The 17,989-nt window shown below is 51.2% G+C and overlaps 1 protein-coding gene across 1 annotated transcript in view; it reads left to right on the forward strand.

Annotated features, from left to right (window-relative positions):
• The first annotated feature begins 879 nt into the window (after positions 1–879).
• Positions 880–17,989, forward strand: part of LOC127058554 (zinc finger protein 92 homolog) — a 30,842-nt gene continuing 13,732 nt past the window's right edge. The window contains exons 1-3 of the mRNA XM_050968699.1: positions 880–1,196; positions 1,378–1,760; positions 12,936–13,024. Of these exons, the coding sequence (XP_050824656.1) occupies positions 880–1,196; positions 1,378–1,760; positions 12,936–13,024 (789 nt within the window). The remainder of the gene's footprint in view (positions 1,197–1,377; positions 1,761–12,935; positions 13,025–17,989) is intronic.

Raw genomic sequence — 17,989 nt, forward strand, 5'->3', positions numbered from 1 at the left:
CTTTACAGGCAGGCCTGAATATCTCCATTCTAACTGTGGGTTCCACCCCTTCCTCCATTCTGTGTCTGTCTTGTCTATTTAGATTGTAAATTCTTCAGAGCGTGGGCCATCTACTATTCTCTGTTTGTATTTTGCCTAGCACAGAGGGGACCCACTGTTAGTTGGTACCTAGGCACTAAGATAATGGAGCTGATTTTTGAATAATAATTACTCAACTGTCACTTTGAGCCAAGGAAGCTGGCCTTGAGATGTTACTGCTTAAAAATGAGCTGGGCTTAAAGGATGGAATATATTTTGTAACAAGTATTCCACCAATTCCACTGACCTCCTTTCTTTTCTTTGCCCTGAATAGAGTTTCCAGTTTCCAAACCTAATGTCATTTTGCAGCTGGAACGAGGGGAAGAGCCGTGGGTCCCAGATCTCCAAGTCTCTGAGAAAGAAGTGCTCCCGAGAGCTGCCTACACAGGTGAGGAAGTGGTTAAACTAACTCAAGAACTGTCTGTGCATACAGGAAACATTTGAGATGCCCTACAAATACTTTTTGAGCTCTCCCAAGTTCAGGATTGTTCTCTGCAGATGTGGAATCATTAGGTAGATATCACTCATGGCTTCCCACTTATTCTGACTAACAACTGGCAGCCGGTCCCTCCCTAATCTCGCTTTCCCTTAGAGTTCTGGTGAGATGCAGACCAAAACCAATCCCTTCCTCTCTCCTATGGGGAGGAGCTTAAGGAAAATCAGCTCCAGATAGGTTTGATCTCTCCCACACATTTTGGATTGTTCATCCCTTTTTCCATTCCTCTCTCTGAGATTTCCTTTCTCCTAGGCGCAGGGAGTGATCTATGTCTGGATTCTCTCTGTCTCCCATCAGGTGATGGGATGGTGAGTGATAACAAGGAGGAGAAGCCCCAGCAGGAAGATGCTGAGGAAGTAGAAGCACATGGGACATTATCGGGAAGATGCAAAGAGAATGTTTCTGGGATTTGTGCACACCCAGAAAAAGCAAAAGCCTGTGAGACTGAGCAGAGGCCAGAGGAAAACTTCAGTAGCTTCTCAGACCTTATTTCAAGTGAGAGAATCAACTCGGAAGACACACGTTACACATGCCATGAGTGCGAGAAACGCTTCAATAGGCGTTCATACCTTATCAGACATCAGAGAATTCACACAGGAGAGATGCCCTGTGCATGCGCTGAGTGCGGAAAAGGCTTTAGTGAGCACTCAAACCTTACCAGACAACAGAGAACCACACAAGGGAGACGCCCCCTACACATGCTCTGAGTGCGGGAAAAGCTTCAAACAGCGCTCAAACCTTATCACACATCAGAGAACCCACATGGGAGAGATGCCCTACACATGCACTGAGTGCGGGAAAAGCTTCAAACAGCGCTCAGACTTTATCACACTTCGGAAAATCCACAGAAGAGAAACGCCCTACAGATGCTCTGAGTACGGGAAAGGCTTTAGTGAGCACTTAAAGCTTATCAGACATCGGAGAATCCACACGAGGGAGAAGCCCTACACGTGCACTGAGTGCGGGAAAAGCTTCAAACACCTCTCACGCCTTATCACACATCAAAGAATCCACACAGGAGAGATGCCTTATACGTGTACTGAGTGTGGGAAAATCTTCAAAAAGTGCTCAAACCTTATCACAGATTGGAGAATCCACACAGGAGAGACGCCCTACACATGCTCTGAGTGCGGGAAAAGCTTCAATCAGCGCTCACACCTTATCAAACATCAGAGAATCAACATGAGTGAGAAACCTTACGCAGGCCTGCACAACTCGTAAACTGGCGAGGGCCACATTACTCCAAAGAAACAGCTGAGGGCCGAAACCTCCCAGCCCTGTAGAAACACCCCGACCCAGGGCTACCCAGCCCTGCGGAAACAAACCCTCCTTCCCTAGCACCACCCCGCCAAATCAGCGGTGGGCCAAAAAGGAAGGTTGAGGGTGGGGAGATGATACTTTATTTCAGAGGTCGGCAACCTATGGCAAGTGTGCAAAAGATGGCATGCCATTTAATGTTTAATGGCACACGGCTGCCTGCTGGGACTCCACGTGCCATTAAAAATCCTGCTGACATGGCAAGCTGTGGGGTCTGCAATCCCAGGCCGGAGTGCCAGCCCAAGCTCAGCAAGCCGCTGCCACCTGCCCCTCCTTCCCCTAGGTCCGGGGCCAGCGGGGGAGGGGGTTGGCTAAGGGGTGGGAACAGTCAAGGGACAGGGAGAAGGGTGGGTTCTGGGGGAGCAGTTAGGGTGGGGGGGTTCTCTGGAGGGGGTGGTCAGGAGACAAGGAGCTGTGGGGGGTTGGATGAGTGGGGAGTTCTAGGGGGTCCTGTCAGAAGGCAGGGGTGTGGAAAGTGGTTGGGGCAGGCAGGGAGCGGGGTGATTGTATGGGTCCAGAGTTCTGAGGGTACTGTCAGGGGGCGGGGAGCAGTTAGATAGGCGTGGGAGTCCAGGGGGTCTATCTGGGTGTGGGGGTGTGGATAACGGTTTGGGCACTCAGGAGACAGGTAGGGGGTAGTGTCCTAGGAGGGCAGTCAGGGGATAAGGGGCAGGGGTCCCAGGACGGGGTAGTCAGGGCAAGGAGTGGGGGAGTTGGGGATTTTGGGGGGCAGTCAGCCCTCTGCCCTGAGCCCTAACCCCCGCTCCACACACTCATCCCTCTGCCCTGAGCCCTGCATCTCCACACACCCACAAGCCCCTGTCCTAAGCCCTGTACCACCCAGCCCTCTGTAGACTCCTTTACCCCCTCCCGTGACCCCAGCCCTGACTGGCACCCCCACACATACCCAGCCCCCCTACTCTGACACCTGCACCCCCTCATACCCCCAGTTCTCTGCCCTGACTCTTGCACCCCTCATATCCCCAGCCCCCCCCACATCCCATGCACCCTGCACATTCCCACCCCACCCCCAAGCACCAAACGGGAGCCCCTGCACCACCACTCACATTTCCCACCTGCACCCCTCACACCACATGGGAGCTGCCCAGGTGAGTGTCCCACATCCAAACCTGCTGCCCCAACCCTGAGTCCCCCTTCTTCATTCTAGATCCTGGCCAGACCCTTCACCCCTAGCCCTGTGCTCGGTCCTCTCCTACTCTCAGCTCAGTGCAGAGAGAGAAAGAATGGGCCAGAACCAGGGAGAAGGTAGGCCCCCACTGTATGTGGGCAGAGCTGGGACCCCAGACAGGCACCAGGCTGAGCGGGTCCGGCAGCGGGGATCCCGGCTGACAGGAGCTGGTGGATGGAACCCCTGAGCAGCTCAGCCGTTTTGGGGTCCTGGCTGCCGGCCCCACACAGCCTGCTGCCAGTCTGGGGTCCCGGCTGCTGACCCTGCTCAGCCCACTGCCGGTCTGGGGTCCCGGCCACCAGCCCCAAGCAGCCTGCTGCCGGTCTAGGGTTCTGGCTGCAAGACCCTTCCCAGCTGGGGTCCTGGCTGCTGGCCCCGCGCAGCCCACTGCCGGTCTTGGGTCCCAGCTGCCGGCCCGACTCAGCCCACTGCCGGTCTGGGGTCCCAGCCACCAGCCCCATGCAGCCTGCTGCCGGTCTGGGATTCTGACTGCCATACCCTTCCCAGCTGGGGTCCTGGTCGCAGGCCCCACTCAACCCACTGCCAGCAGAGGTGAACAGAACCCCAGACCAGCAGGGGGCTGAGCGCGCCGGTGGCATAAGATCAACATTTTAATTTAATTTTAAATGAAGCTTCTTAAACATTTTGAAAACCTTGTTTATTTTACGATACAACACTAGTTTAGTTATATAATGTATAGACTTGTAGAGAGACACCTTCTAAAACACATTACAAAGTATGACCAGCACACGAACCCCTAAATGAGAGTGAACAGATGAAGACTCAGCACAGCACAGGTGCAGGTGGGAATGTGACTCCCATTTGGTGCTCATGGTGGGGGTGGGGGTGGTGTGGGGTGCATGGGATGTGGGGGCAGGGCTGGGAATGGGGGGTGCAAGAGTCAGGGCAGAGGGCTGGGGGCATGTGAGCAGGATGCTGGTTTCAGGGTAGGGGGGCTGGGTATGTGTGGGGGTGCCAGTCAGGGCTGGGGTCATGGAGGGGTCAAGGAGTCAACAGAGGGCTGGGGGGTACAGGTCGCAGGGCAGGGGCCTGAGGGTGTGAGGGGGGATCAGGGCTCAGGGCAGAGGGCTGAGTGACTGCCCCCCCAAAACCCCAACCCCCCACTCCTTGTCTCGGCTACTCCCTCCTGGGACCCCACCCCCTATTTAAGCCTCCCTGCCCCATATCTCCTGACTGCCCCCCTAGACCCTACCCCCTACCTGTCCCCTGACTGCCCCAACCTTTATTCACACCCAGACAGACCCCTCGGACTCTCATGCCTATCTAATCTCTCTGCATCCCGTGACAGGACCCCCAGAAATCTGGACCCATACAACCCCGCCCTCGGTCCCTGCCTGCCCCAACCCCTCTCCACACCCCTGCCTCCTGACAGCCCCCCCAGAACTCCCGACTCGTCCAAACCCCCAGCTCCTTGTCCCCTGACCACCACCCCCAGAGACCCCCCACCCTAACTGCTCCCCAGGACCCTCCTTTCTCCCTGTCCCCTGACTGCCCTGACACCTATCCATCCCCCAAACAGACCCCAGGACTCCCATGCCCCATCCAACCCCCCTGCTTCCTGACTGCCCCCTCCAGAGACCACCACCCCTAACCACCCTGTGGGATCCCACCCCCCTGTTCCCTGTCCCTTGACTGCCCCCACCCCTTAGCTAACCCCCCGCCAAGTCCCAGAGCCTGCCCCCTTACCATGAGGCTTCTTGCTCAGCCGGTGCCCTGCCGCCGCCGCCACCCCCCCGCACACAGCCCTGCTCCACCGTGTCCATCAGAGCGCTGTACACGCGGCAGCAGGGCTCTGGATGAGTGGGGAGCATCTTTCCCTCCCCAGGGAGTGAAACGCTGTCCCGCGGCAGCGCACAGCCCCAGCGGGTGGCGGCAGGGCTCTGGGGGAAGGCGGGAGAGGGGCCGGTGGCTTGCTGCGCTCGGCCAGCGCTCCGGCGTGAGACCATGGACCCCGGGGCTTGCCGCATCGGCAGGATTTTTAATGACACGTGCAGTCCCAGCAGGCAGCCGCGTGCCATCAAAAATTGGCTCCCAAGCCATAGGTTGCCGACCCCTGTAATAATCATTTCTTGCTCAATTTTCTCCTACTTTTTCTACAGCAGGTTACAGTGGATCAGTATATTTGATTTGGGAGAAATGAAGTAACAGCTGCCCAAACTGAACTTGAGCACTCCTGAATTTTCAGGTGTTCAAATCTGGAAGGCAGGTGCTGCGGGGGGTGGTGTGGCTGTGGGCTCCGCTGGGAAGCATGGCAGCAATGTGTCTGGAGTTGCGCGGAGCCAGACACGCTTGTCTGAGTGGCACGGTAAGGGGGCTGGGGGTTGGAGAAGGGGTAGGGGGTTCAGGACGGCAGTCAAGAGACAGGCAGCAGCTGGATAGGCACAGAAGTCCCAAGGATTTATCAGGGGACAGGTAGCAGATGGGGTCCTGGGGGAAACCTGTTGCCCTGAATTATTCTCCATCCTGGAGGTTGCAGCGTGTTAAATTTCCCAGTGTTGATCTTTCCCCTCTCCTTTGAGAACCATTTCTTCCCCTCTTTATCTCTGTTAAAATGTTTGCCAATGAAAGAGACCAGCCACATCTTTAATACACATCAAAGCCAGAGGCCTCCCTCTGTTTGGGGATCAGTGGTTCCCAGCTGGTAACAGCAGAGTTGATTGGACCCTTTTCTTTTCTCCAGCCGGCACAGGATGAGGTCATTGCTCTGATTGCAGCGGGGTCCGGAAGTATCCCAAACCCCATGACAAAGGGTCTGTGTGAGGAGTGGATTCCCCCTGTGCTAAGATGTAGCCACCTCTGGGCTGGATCCATGGTGACCATTATTTGCTAGTGACAGGCCACCGACATTTCTTACTTTTCTTGCCTTCCAAGGCCTTCCATTGTCCTGTTAAAGAGGCATCCCCCAGGGCTCCCTCTGCCTGTGTGACTGGCCATCAGGGGGTGGTGTTAACTTTCTATCCACTTCTCACACTCTGTGAGGTAACACTTGCAGAGGTGGAGAAGGTGTCTGTGTGGGTAAATTGCAGCTGAAGGGGCATTGTGGTAGGGGGAGGCCTCTGGGTGGCTGGGCAGGGGGTACCCTAGTCAGGTTGCTGTGTTGTGGAGGTTTGGGGTTTTGGGGAGGTGGTTGTGATGTGCCCATCTCTGAGGCTATGGGTCCTGGATGTGAGTATCGCTGGGGGCTGCAGAACAGCAGGGGTGGGTGTCTCTTGGGGAGGCGGGACGGGGTTAGAGGGAGCCTGGTGCTGTGCCAGGGGCTCTGTTTGGGCTTCCCCAGCTGGCTTCTTGGATTGTTGCCATGCACAGTGCTCAGAGCTAGGGGAGAGTGTCCCCAGCGCTAGGTTAGGGGATGCCAGGCAATCAGAGTGAGGGGTCCCAGTGTAAAGCATCAAGGGGTCCTGCTGGGTGGAGGAGGGGGTCTCAGACAAATGGCATGGCAGATCCTGCTGGTGGTGGTGTGGAGGGGGGTCCAAGGCAGGCAGTGAGGAACTGAGTTCCCAGTAGGTGGGTCTCTGGCTGCTGTGGGCTCTTGGTGGGGGGAACTCTTTGGGATTCCCAACCTGACAGTCATGGTCTGGTGGGGATTCACTGGTTGGTGGGGCTTTGAGGGGTATCTGGGGTCCCTGGCCAGGGACTCTGGGGGTTGGGTCCCAAGGAATATCTGGTAGGCCATTGGCTGTGGGAACTTCTACTAACCATGATCCTTCTCTCTGATCAACTTGTGCCAAAGTCCTGGCTCCAAGCACTGCCCGGCATTCCCCAGTCACGTGCCCTGTCACTGTCGTAACTTTCTATCCACTTATCAAACACTGTTAGTGTGAAGTCACAGATTTTGCTTTTCTCCTCTTTTGAAAACTGCAGGAACTTTTGGTTCCATTTAGAAAATTTGTGCCCCCAGTCCTTGTTCTCGATCTGGAGGGGTGAGGGAGGTGGGAAGGGGGTCAGCACTGCCACACGATGGTCTCTTCCACAGCATTCTGGATTCATTTGTGACATCTGGTTTCACTGAGACCAATACTAATCCAGAGTCACTGTATGGAAAGACAAGGAGTGACTCCGGATGGACAGTGGGGCAAATGAGGTTAGCAATTCTCTCTGTGAGGAGGGGCTCTCATTAACTGCTCTCCCCAGAGAGCTAAAGGAGGGAAGCTGCTCAAATGCTCTATCCCTCTCTGCTCAGGATATTGGGGTTCAGCTTCCTGGGTCAGAAGCTGCAGCCTCCCTTGTGATCTGGTAGACCAGACTTGGCAGCTGCTGTTCCCCCAGTGGGGTTGTGTGCTGGGAAGTTACCTTAATTAAATCTTGTTCTCTGCATGGCCCAGGGGATGACTTTCTCCAGCTGTCCTAGCCCCCTAGGGCAGCCCTGGGCCCTGTTAATACTAAATTCTGAGCCAGACATTCCACAAACAGCTGCAGCGGCACAGGAGCCAGCGAACAGAGCTGCTAACGGGAGTTTCAGTGGGAGTTCTGTTGGAGGAGGTTACAGGGGAGACCAAGGCAGAGAAACCAGGAAGGCAGACAAGGGAAGGGGCAGGGGTCTGCCAGCAGCCCCGTGCTTGTTGGTGGCCTGTGGTGCGGTGTGAGGAGTGGATTGCCAGGCACAGAGTTGAAAGAGTATGATTGAGGCAGAGGCAGCAGGAAGAGACACACTGAGGATGACCGGATGCGGTAGCTGTGGCATGTACATGCTCCTGGAGGGGGCACCTGAAAGGAGTTTTGTCTGCATGAAGTGCTGCCTGATAGAGCTGCTAGAAGAAAAGATAAGAGGACTGGAGATGCAGGTGGAAACTTTGGCTGAGTTAAGAAGGGGGTTTGAGCAGATGATGGAACACAGACATGATGAAGCACAGGGGATAAGCTCAGATGAGCCGATAGAAGCAGGACCAAAGAACTCTGAGGAGGGGCTACTGGGTGAGGAAAGTGGACGGTGGAAGCATGTGACTCAGAGAACTAGGCAGAGGAAAAGACGGGCCAGCGATGGAGAAATAGAACTCAGGAACAGGTTTGCTGAGTTGGAAAATGAAGATGGAGCACAGCAGGCTGCTGAAGGAGAGAGGGCAAGGAAAAAGAGACGAGCAGCTAGTCCTGCAGAAGGAGGGGAGGAGTCAATGGAGGCGACACCATGTATGAGCCCTAGGAGGATTGTAAGGGCGAATACAAATCGAGAGGACTTGCAGCCAGCTGGTGTGGGGGATAGACTGGAGAATCACACTGTCTCCAGGAAAAGGCAAGTCTACGTGATTGGAGACTCTTTACTGAGAAGAATAGACAGGCCTGTAACTAGACCTGATCGGGAGAACAGAAGGGTGTGCTGTATGCCAGGTGCTAAGATACAGGATGTGGACCTTAGGCTGAATAGGTTCCTAGCGGGAGCGAGAAAGAATCCGTTGATTGTCCTTCATGTGGAAACGAATCATACGGCTAGTTACTCGCTGGACTGTATCAATGAGGACTATGCCAGACTGGGGAAGACGCTCAAAGAAATCGAGGCTCAGGTGATCTTCAGTGGGATTCTGCCGGTTCCTAGAGCAGGGCGAAGAAGGAGTGACAAGATTATGGCGATCAACAGATGGCTCAGGTATTGGTGTTATAAGGAGGGCTTTGGGATGTACGGTCATTGGGATGTGTTTACGGATAGACAACTGTTCACTCAGGATGGACTTCATCTAAGTAGGGAGGGAAATAGAATTCTAGGATGGAGGCTCGCCGACCTCATCAAGAGAGCTTTAAACTAGGAAGTTGGGGGAGATGGTTGGGAGATGTTCAGGAGATCTCCACGCTGGAATATAACCTGGAGAGGGAAGTAAACAAAGTGAGAGGGGATACCCTTGCGGACCAAAAAATTGATCCAAGGAGGAATAGTGGAGTAGAAACCAGACTAACGGGTGATGCTGGTGGTAGAAGGTCTGTGCACAACGGGGGAAAGAATGTCACTGACACCAAATGCCAAAAATTAAAATGTCTGTACACTAATGTGAGGAGCCTAGGTAACAAGATGGAGGAACTGGAGCTACTGGTGCAGGAAGTGAAACCGGATATTATAGGGATAACAGAAACCTGGTGGAATAGTACTCATGACTGGATTACAGGTATTGAAGGCTATGTGCTGTTTAGAAAAGACAGGAAGAAAGGCAAAGGTGGTGAAGTATCCTTGTACATCAATGATGAGATTAACTGTAATGAAATAAGAAGCGATGGAATGGATAAGACAGAGTCTGTCTGGGCAAAAATCACACTGGGTAAAAAAGCAACTAGAGCTTCCCCTGAGATAGTGCTTGGGGTGTGCTATAGACCACTGGGATCTGATTTGGATATGGATAGAGACCTCTTTAATGTCTTTAATGAAGTAAACACAAAGGGGAAATGTGTGATTATGGGAGACTTCAACTTCCCGGATATAGACTGGAGGACGAGTGCTTGCAAGAATAATAGGGGTCAGATTTTTCTGGATGTGATAGCGGATGGATTTCTTCATCAAGTAGTAGAAGTACCTACGAGAGGGGATGCCATTTTAGATTTGGTTTTGATGAGCAGTGAGGACCTCGTAGAAGAAATGGTGGTAGGGGACAACCTTGGTTCGAGTGATGAGTTGATTCAGTTCAAACTAGATGGAAGAATAAACAAATGTACATCTGGGATTAGGGTTTTCGACTTCTCGAGCGCTAATTTTAAAGAGTTAAGGAAATTAGTTAGGGAAGTGGATTGGATGGAGGAACTTGTGGATTTAAACGCGGAGGAGGCCTGGAATTACTTTAAGTCGCAGCTGCGGAAATTGTCGGAAGCCTGCATCCCAAGAAAGGGGAAAAAAACCATGGGCAGGAGCTGTAGGCCAAGATGGATGAGCAAGCAACTCAGAGAGGGGATTAGGAAAAAGCAGAAAGCTTACAGGGAGTGGAAGAAAGGCGGGATTAGCAAGGGAAGCTATCTTGGAGAGGTCAGAAAATGTAGGGATAAAGTGAGGAAGGCTAAAAGCTGCATTGAACTGGACCTTGCAAAGGGAATCAAAACCAATAGTAAAAGGTTCTACAGCCACATAAATAAGAAGAAAACAAAGAAAGAAGAAGTGGGGCCGCTATACACTGAGGATGGAATGGAGGTTAAGGATAACCTAGGCATGGCCCAATATCTAAATAAGTACTTTGCCTCAGTTTTTAATAAGGCTAGTGAGGAGTTTAGCGATGATGGAGGGATGATAAACGGGAATGTGGATATGGAGGTGGATATTACCACAACTGAGGTAGAGGCCAAACTTTAACAGCTTAATGGGACAAAATCGGAGGGCCCGGACAATCTCCATCCGAGGATATTAAAGGAACTGGCGCGTGAAATTGAGAGCCCGTTAGAGAGAATTTTTAAGCAATCGATAAATTCGGGGGTTGTGCCGTACGACTGGAGAATTGCTAACGTAGTTCCTATTTTTAAGAAAGGGAATAAAAGTGATCCGGGTAATTATAGGCCTGTTAGCTTGACATCTTTAATATGTAAGGTCTTGGAAAAAATTTTAAGGGAGAAAGTAGTTAAGGATATAGAGGTCAATGGTAATTGGGATGAACTGCAACATGGATTTACTAAAGGTAGATCGTGCCAAACCAATCTGATCTCCTTCTTTGAGAAGGTGACGGATTACTTAGATAAAGGAAATGCGGTTGATTTAATTTACCTCGATTTCAGTAAGGCGTTTGACACGGTTCCACATGGAGAACTGCTAGTTAAATTGGAAAAGATGGGGATGAATATGAAAGTTGTAAGGTGGATAAGGAACTGGTTAAAGGGGAGACTCCAGCGGGTCATATTGAAGGGTGAACTGTCAGTCTGGAAGGAGATCACTAGTGGAGTCCCTCAAGGATCGGTTTTGGGACCGATCTTATTCAACCTTTTTATTATTGACCTTGGCACAAAGAGCGGGAATGTGCTAATAAAGTTTGCGGATGACACAAAGCTGGGGGGTATTGCTAACACGGAGAAGGACAGGGATACTATTCAGGAAGATCTGGACCATCTTGTAAACTGGAGTAATAGTAATAGGATGAAATACAATAGTGAAAAGTGCCAGGTCATGCACTTAGGGATTAATAATAAGAATTTTAGTTATACGTTGGGGACACATCAGTTGGAAGCGACAGAGGAGGACAAGGACCTTGGGGTATTGGTTGATAGCAGGATGACTATGAGCCGCCAATGTGATACGGCTGTTAAAAAAGCAAATGCTATTTTAGGATGCATCAGGCGAGGTATTTCCAGCAAGGATAAGGAGGTGTTAGTACCGTTATATAAGGCGCTGATGAGACCCCATCTGGAATATTGTGTGCAGTTCTGGTGTCCCATGTTCAAGAAGGATGAATTCAAACTGGAACAGGTCCAGAGACGAGCTACTAGGATGATCCGAGGAATGGAAAACCTGCCTTATGAAAGGAGACTCAAAGAGCTTGGATTGTTTAGCCTGGCCAAAAGAAGGCTGCGGGGGGATATGCTTGCTCTATATAAATATATCAGGGGGGTTAACGTTAGGGAGGGAGAGGAATTATTTAAGTTTAGTACTAATGTAGGCACGAGGACGAATGGGTACAAACTGGATATTAGGAAGTTTAGACTTGAAATTAGATGAAGGTTTCTAACCATTAGGGGAGTGAAGTTCTGGAACAGCCTTCCGAGGGAAGTAGTGGGGGCAAAAGACTTATCTGGCTTTAAGACTAAGCTTGATAAGTATATGGAGGGGATGTTATGATAGGATAGTTTAATTTGGGCAATTGATCTCGGATTATCACCAGATAGGTCTGCTCAATGGTCTGTGGGGAGATGTTGGATGGGATGGGAACTGAGTTACTGCAGAGAATTCCTTCTTGGGTGCTGGCTGGTGAATCTTGCCCACATGCTCAGGGTTTAGCTGCTCGCCATATTTGTGGTTGGGAAGGAATTTTCCTCCAGGGCGGATTGGCAGGGGCCCTGGAGGTTTTTCGCCTTCCCCTGCAGCGTGGGGCATGGGTCGCTTGCTGGTGGATTCTCTGCAGCTTGAGGTCTTCAAACCAATTTTGAGGATTTCAATAACTCAGTCCTAGGTTAGGGGTTGTTATAAAAGTGGATGGGTAGGGTTCTGTGGCCTGCCTTGTGCAGGAGGTCAGACTAGATGATCATATTGGTCCCTTCTGACCTATGAGTCTATGAGTCTATAAGTAACTGAAAGGAACGAAGGGACAATGCTGGGGTCTGGCCTTAATATGACTCTGCACAAACAGACCCCCCTCATTTCTCATCCAATTAGCAATTGCAGGAGCAAATCCAGCCATGGGGGAGCAAACTAGGAATGGGACTTTCTTTCTCCTTTTCCCATCCCCTCTGCCTGCCCGTCTGGTAGCAGAGATTGAAAGGGGCAATGAGAGAGAAGAGTTTGGAGAGAGATTTCCAGATCTCTGATCTGCCCAGAAAGATGTATTGCTGCACCCTGGATAGAGTCACTTTCCTGTAGAAAAGATGAGAATCAGACAGAGGAAAATCCAGTTCCTGACTCCATATTCCCCCTGCTGGGGTGTGGCTGCCGTGGGGTCAGTGTCTGAGGGAATCCCCCACAGTGACTCCTTTGGTTCTGCTTTTTTCTAGCCTTGTGTTCAGAGACTTTGTTATGGAATGGGGGGAGGGAGAAGGGAGGTTAAACATGTCTCTGTGGGTTTAGCCTGGCAGAAGAGGCCAGGTCTACACTGTACAAAGAGATGAAGTCTTTTCTCAGCATGGCAGACTCTAGGGTGTCTGTCTGCATGGAAAGGGCCTGGGGGAATCGTGCTGTGAAATGAATTAAAGCCTGTTCTGAAACCTTCAGAACTGCCCTTCTCACCCTACCAGGCTGCAGAATAATGTCCATGTTTCACTCCAGTTCATCCCGTCCTCTTGTTGGACAGGGGAGAGAAATGGCTGCAGAGGAGCCAGTTCAGGTAGGTATTATCAGGGGGTTGCTGGTGGGTTCCTCCAGGAGGGAGCAGGACAGCAAATACACAGGAGATGGGAAGGTTTGCACAGTCTGGTTTGCAGGAAATGCACAGGGTGGAGAAAGGGAGGAGGACGTGTGTGCTAAACCTGCTGGGAGTTGTTTAATAAGTGGCCTAGATTCTAGGAACAGACTCATGAGGTTCGGCAGTGGAAATGCTCTAGTTCTTCTTTGAGTGCTGTCCCTGTGGGTGCTCCACTCTAGGTGACAGTGGGTCCCGGCACTGTCGATCAGAGATTTTCGGTAGCAGTGCCTGGCTGGGGCGCACGCACCCAGATGGTACCTCTCATCTACTTGGAATCTTCCTGAGTGCTTGCGCCGCACACCCTCCTCAGTTCCTTCTCAACCGTCCTCTGCTGAAGACGGGACTCGGGGCAGTGCTACTTTCTCTTTCCTGATCTCTATAGGAAACAGTAACAAAGAACATAGAAATAATTATTAATTACTTCCCAGTTGTTTCCCTTCCTTTAGTATAGTTACATAGTAAGTTACTTTGTTAAAAAAAACAAAAACCCTCAGGCTTGTCTCCCATTGATTGTCTCTTCTCTAACTCGTAATGCCAGGACATTCAGGTTTCAAAAGACGTATCTCCTGTCAGGACTCCATGCCACGCTCAGATGGCCACTCTCATTGTGTGAAGTGCCTCGGGGACACCAACATCCCCGCGAAGTGCTTCCATTGTGCGAGCCTCAAGTCAAGAGCTCGTCGTGACAGGGATATGCGCCTAAAGATCATCATGATGGAAAAATCCCTGCAGCCACGGTCGGAGACGGGAAAGGAAGAACCCGCTCCCCACACGCTGCCCAGCCAGATCGGAACTGGTGGGGAGCGTTGCATCACCCTCCCTGGAGTGGAGGCAAGAAGCTCAACAGTCTCACAGACGAGACTCTAACAAGGGTAGGGAGTCTCCGGCGAGATCCCTACCCTCTGTGCTGACAGCCCGAAAGACAGCTGTTTCAGCCTCTCCTAATGCCTCAGGAACTGCTCTGAGAGAGCTTAGAGGCAGGGACCAGACCTCCCGCGCCGGGAAGGCACCTACTGACTCAGTCCCCTCTGTGCCACAAACGACTGTGGCATGGACAACTCACTCCTCTTCGGCACCGATGAAGGCTACGGCACCGGCACCATGTTCCTCCTCAGCTCCGGCAACGGCCGCGGTGCAGGCAGAGCGTTCGGCTCCGACACCCAAAACGTCCGCAGCACTTACAGCCTGGTCAGTTTCAGCGCTAAAAGTGGCCGCGGTGCCGCCAGCGCTGTCTCCCTCAGTGACGAAAATATCTGCAGTGCTGACAGCGCGGTCAGCCTCGGCACCGCGAAGAGGGTCAGCACCCAGCCACTCGTCTGCCCGCACACCAGCTGCAGACCCCCTGCAGGGCACCTCTAGGCTCAACACAGCAGGACACTATGCCAATCTCTCCTACTAAAGAACTAGAGCAGAGAGCAGGCTTAGATCAGCCTGGAGACCAGGAACAACAGCTTCTCACTCAAAGTGACCTTTTAGTGCCACCCGAGCCTCACTTTCCGCTCCCAAACACAGAGCACTCCTTTCTTGACCTGCCACTTTCTCCACCTGAACTGGCTTTCACCGACGGTGACCTTGAGCTACAGCAGCAAGCGGAGTTCTCCCCTCCTGCTTCTCCTCCACAGGCACCTTTACCACCTCAGGTCACGGCTCAAGCTCAGCAGCCTCAGTTTCCTTACGTCGCCCCCCCGTGGGCGGTGCCTGGGTTCTCCTACCCCATGCCTTGGCCTCAGTGGTACCCGTGGCAGAATCCTCCTACCAATCATCTTCCTTCGGTGCCTCAATCTCCTCCTCCATCCACTTCCAGGGTGCCTGAGTTCCCTCCAGAGTCCGGGAGCTATGCACCATATCCTGACTCGCCTAACCCTAACTCTCCATTAGCCTCAGATGAAGCCATCCTCCCTCCACCTCCACAGTTCGTGAACGACTGCAAACAATTTCAAGAGTTTTTCAGGAGAGCTGCAATCAGTCAGGATATCCCCTTAGAAGAGGTTCAGGAGAATCAGCAGAAACTCCTCAAAATTCTTCAACCGTCTGCTCGAAAATCTCGCTCCCTATAAATGAAGCACTCGTGGAGCCAGCTGACACCCTCTGGCAAACCCCAGCTTTTCTAGTACCAACTTATAAGGAGATTGAACGTACATACTATGTTCCTGCAAAGGACGCAGACTTCCTGTTTTCTCATCCACCACCGAACTCTCTTGTCATTGATGCAGTTACACAGAGAACTAAACAGTCACAATATCGACCAACCCCACAAGACAAGGACATTAGACGCCTTGATGTCCTGGGCCGCAAGGTTTATACATCCTCTACACTACAATTCAGGATTGCAAACTATTCTGCTCTCCTCGCTAGCTATGATTTTGATAATTATAATAAGCTTCTCGAATTTGCCTCATACATCGCAGAGGACAGAAGAGCAGCCTTCAGATCAATCCTGTCTGAGGGACAACTGATCTCCAGAACGGCCCTACAAGCGTCCTTAGACACGGCAGACACAGTAGCCTGTATCACTGCAACTGCTGTGGTTATGTGCAGATCCTCATGGCTCTCTGCGTCAGGCATTCCTAAAGAGCTCCAGACAAAAGTGGAGGACCTCCCCTTTGATAAGGACAAACTCTTTTTTCGAAAAAAACTGATCAACTCCTCCACACCATGAAAGATTCGAGAGCGACACTGCGCACCCTGGGCATTCACCCATCACTTCCCAGGAGACAACGATGCCAACCATACCAAAGACCACGCACATATCAGTACTATCGCCCTCAATCCAGATCATATGACGCAACTAGGAATCGTACTAGACCTCCCAAACGCAGACAAAATCAAAATCAAGCCACCACCTTCCGTCCACCAGGCAATAAACAACAGTTTTGAAGCTTTGGTCGAGGGTCTGCACGGCCACCCCTTGATTCCATCACTTACTTGTCCATTTGGCCACCACCTCCAGTATTTACAACATGCTTGGCAGCGGATTACACAGGACCATTGGGTCCTTGAAATAGTTCGGACCGGTTACTCCATCCCGTTCATATCCTACCCTCCTACCCTTTCCCCTTCCCCGTCCCTCTTCAGGGACCCCTCTCATGAACAGTTACTTCACACAGAAGTGGCACACCTTCTTCAACTAGGTGCAGTGGAACCTGTGCCGGTGCAACATCAAGGGACAGGATTCTACTCCCATTACTTTCTAACGCAGAAGAAAACCGGGGGATGGAGGCCTATACTAGACCTACGGCAACTGAACAAATTTGTGAGGACACAAAGATTCAATATGGCCACATTGGGCACAATTATATCTGCATTGGATCAAGAGGACTGGTTCACAGCCCTCGACCTACAAGATGCTTACTTCCATATATCAATACATCCAGCTCACAGACGCTTCCTACGATTCACAATCGGTCAGGATCACTTCCAATACAGAGTTCTCCCTTTCGGACTCTCCACAGCTCCAAGAGTTTTTTCCAAGACCCTAGCCGTGATTGTGGTTCACTTCCGCAAACACGAGGTCACACTTTTCCCCTACCTGGACGATTGCCTCATCAGGGGTGTCAGTAACCTAGTTCCAGATTTGGACCTTAGTGTCTAAAATATGGGGGTTAGCATGAAAACCTCCAAGCTTAGTTACCAGCTTGGACCTGGTACTGCTGCCACCACCCAAAAAATAAGAGTGTTTTGGGGCACTCTGGTCCCCCCAAAAACCTTCCCTGGGGACCCCAAGACCCAAATCCCTTGAGTCTCACAACAAAGGGAAATAAACCTTTTCCCTTCCCCCCCCCCCAGGTGTTCCTGGAGAGATACACAGAAGTAACCTCCGTGAATCTAAACAAAGGGATTCCACCCTCCCCGTTCCCAGCCTGGAGAACAGAATTACCGAGAGTCAATCTCTCTTCCCCCCTCACCCAGAGTGAATGCAAAGTCAGGCTAGTACATCTAACACACACAGGTTTTCCCCTGACTTCTTCCTCCCACCAATTCCCTGGTGAGCTGCAGACCCAATTCCCTGGAGTTCCTCACTAAAGAAAAACTCCAACAGGTCTTAAAAGAAAGCTTTATATAAAAAAGAAAGAAAAATACATACAAATGGTCTCTCTGTATTAAGGTGACAAATACAGGGTCAATTGCTTAAAAGAAATATGAATAAACAGCCTTATTCAAAAAGAATACAATTTAAAGCACTGCAGCAACTATAGACATGTAAATACAAAAGAAAAAAACCCATATAACTCACTATTTGATCTCTTTGTACTTACAACTGGGAAGCAGAAGATTAGAAAGCAGGAAATAGAAAAATCCTTCTCTAGCTGAGAGAGATTCAGGCAGAAGACAAAGAACTCAGACACAAACTTCCCTCCATCCAGAGTTGAAAAAAGTCTGGTTTCCTGATTGGTCCTCTGGTCAGGTGTTTCAAGATACTTTTTTTTTTTCAGGTGAAAGAGACATTAACCCTTAGCCATCTGTTTATGACAAGGGGCGACTCCTATGGCAAGACACTTCAAGCCACGTGCTTCGCCATCTCCATTTTTCACAGCCTAGGCCTCCAAATAAACATTCAAAAATCTACCCTGATACCTACGCAACAGATTGAATTCATTGGAGCTCATCTCGACTCAACCCAGAGCAGGACCTCGCTCCCATACAAGAGGTTCCTCGCTATCACGCAGCTCATACGTATGCTCTCTATTCATCCCAGGACAAAATCAAGAAACTGCCTACAGCTCCTTGGTCACATGGCAGGTACCACCTTCGTGGTTCAACACACCAGGCTACATATGAGATGCCTTCAGGGCTGGCTCAACTCCAGTTTCAAAACCAGCAGACATCCCTTAGGGATGTTGCTAACTCCTCCACCTCACTTTATAACTTCCCTACAATGGTGGACAA

This window comes from Gopherus flavomarginatus, chromosome 9 (genome assembly GCF_025201925.1).
Source record: "Gopherus flavomarginatus isolate rGopFla2 chromosome 9, rGopFla2.mat.asm, whole genome shotgun sequence".
Classification (NCBI taxonomy): domain Eukaryota; kingdom Metazoa; phylum Chordata; order Testudines; family Testudinidae; genus Gopherus; species Gopherus flavomarginatus.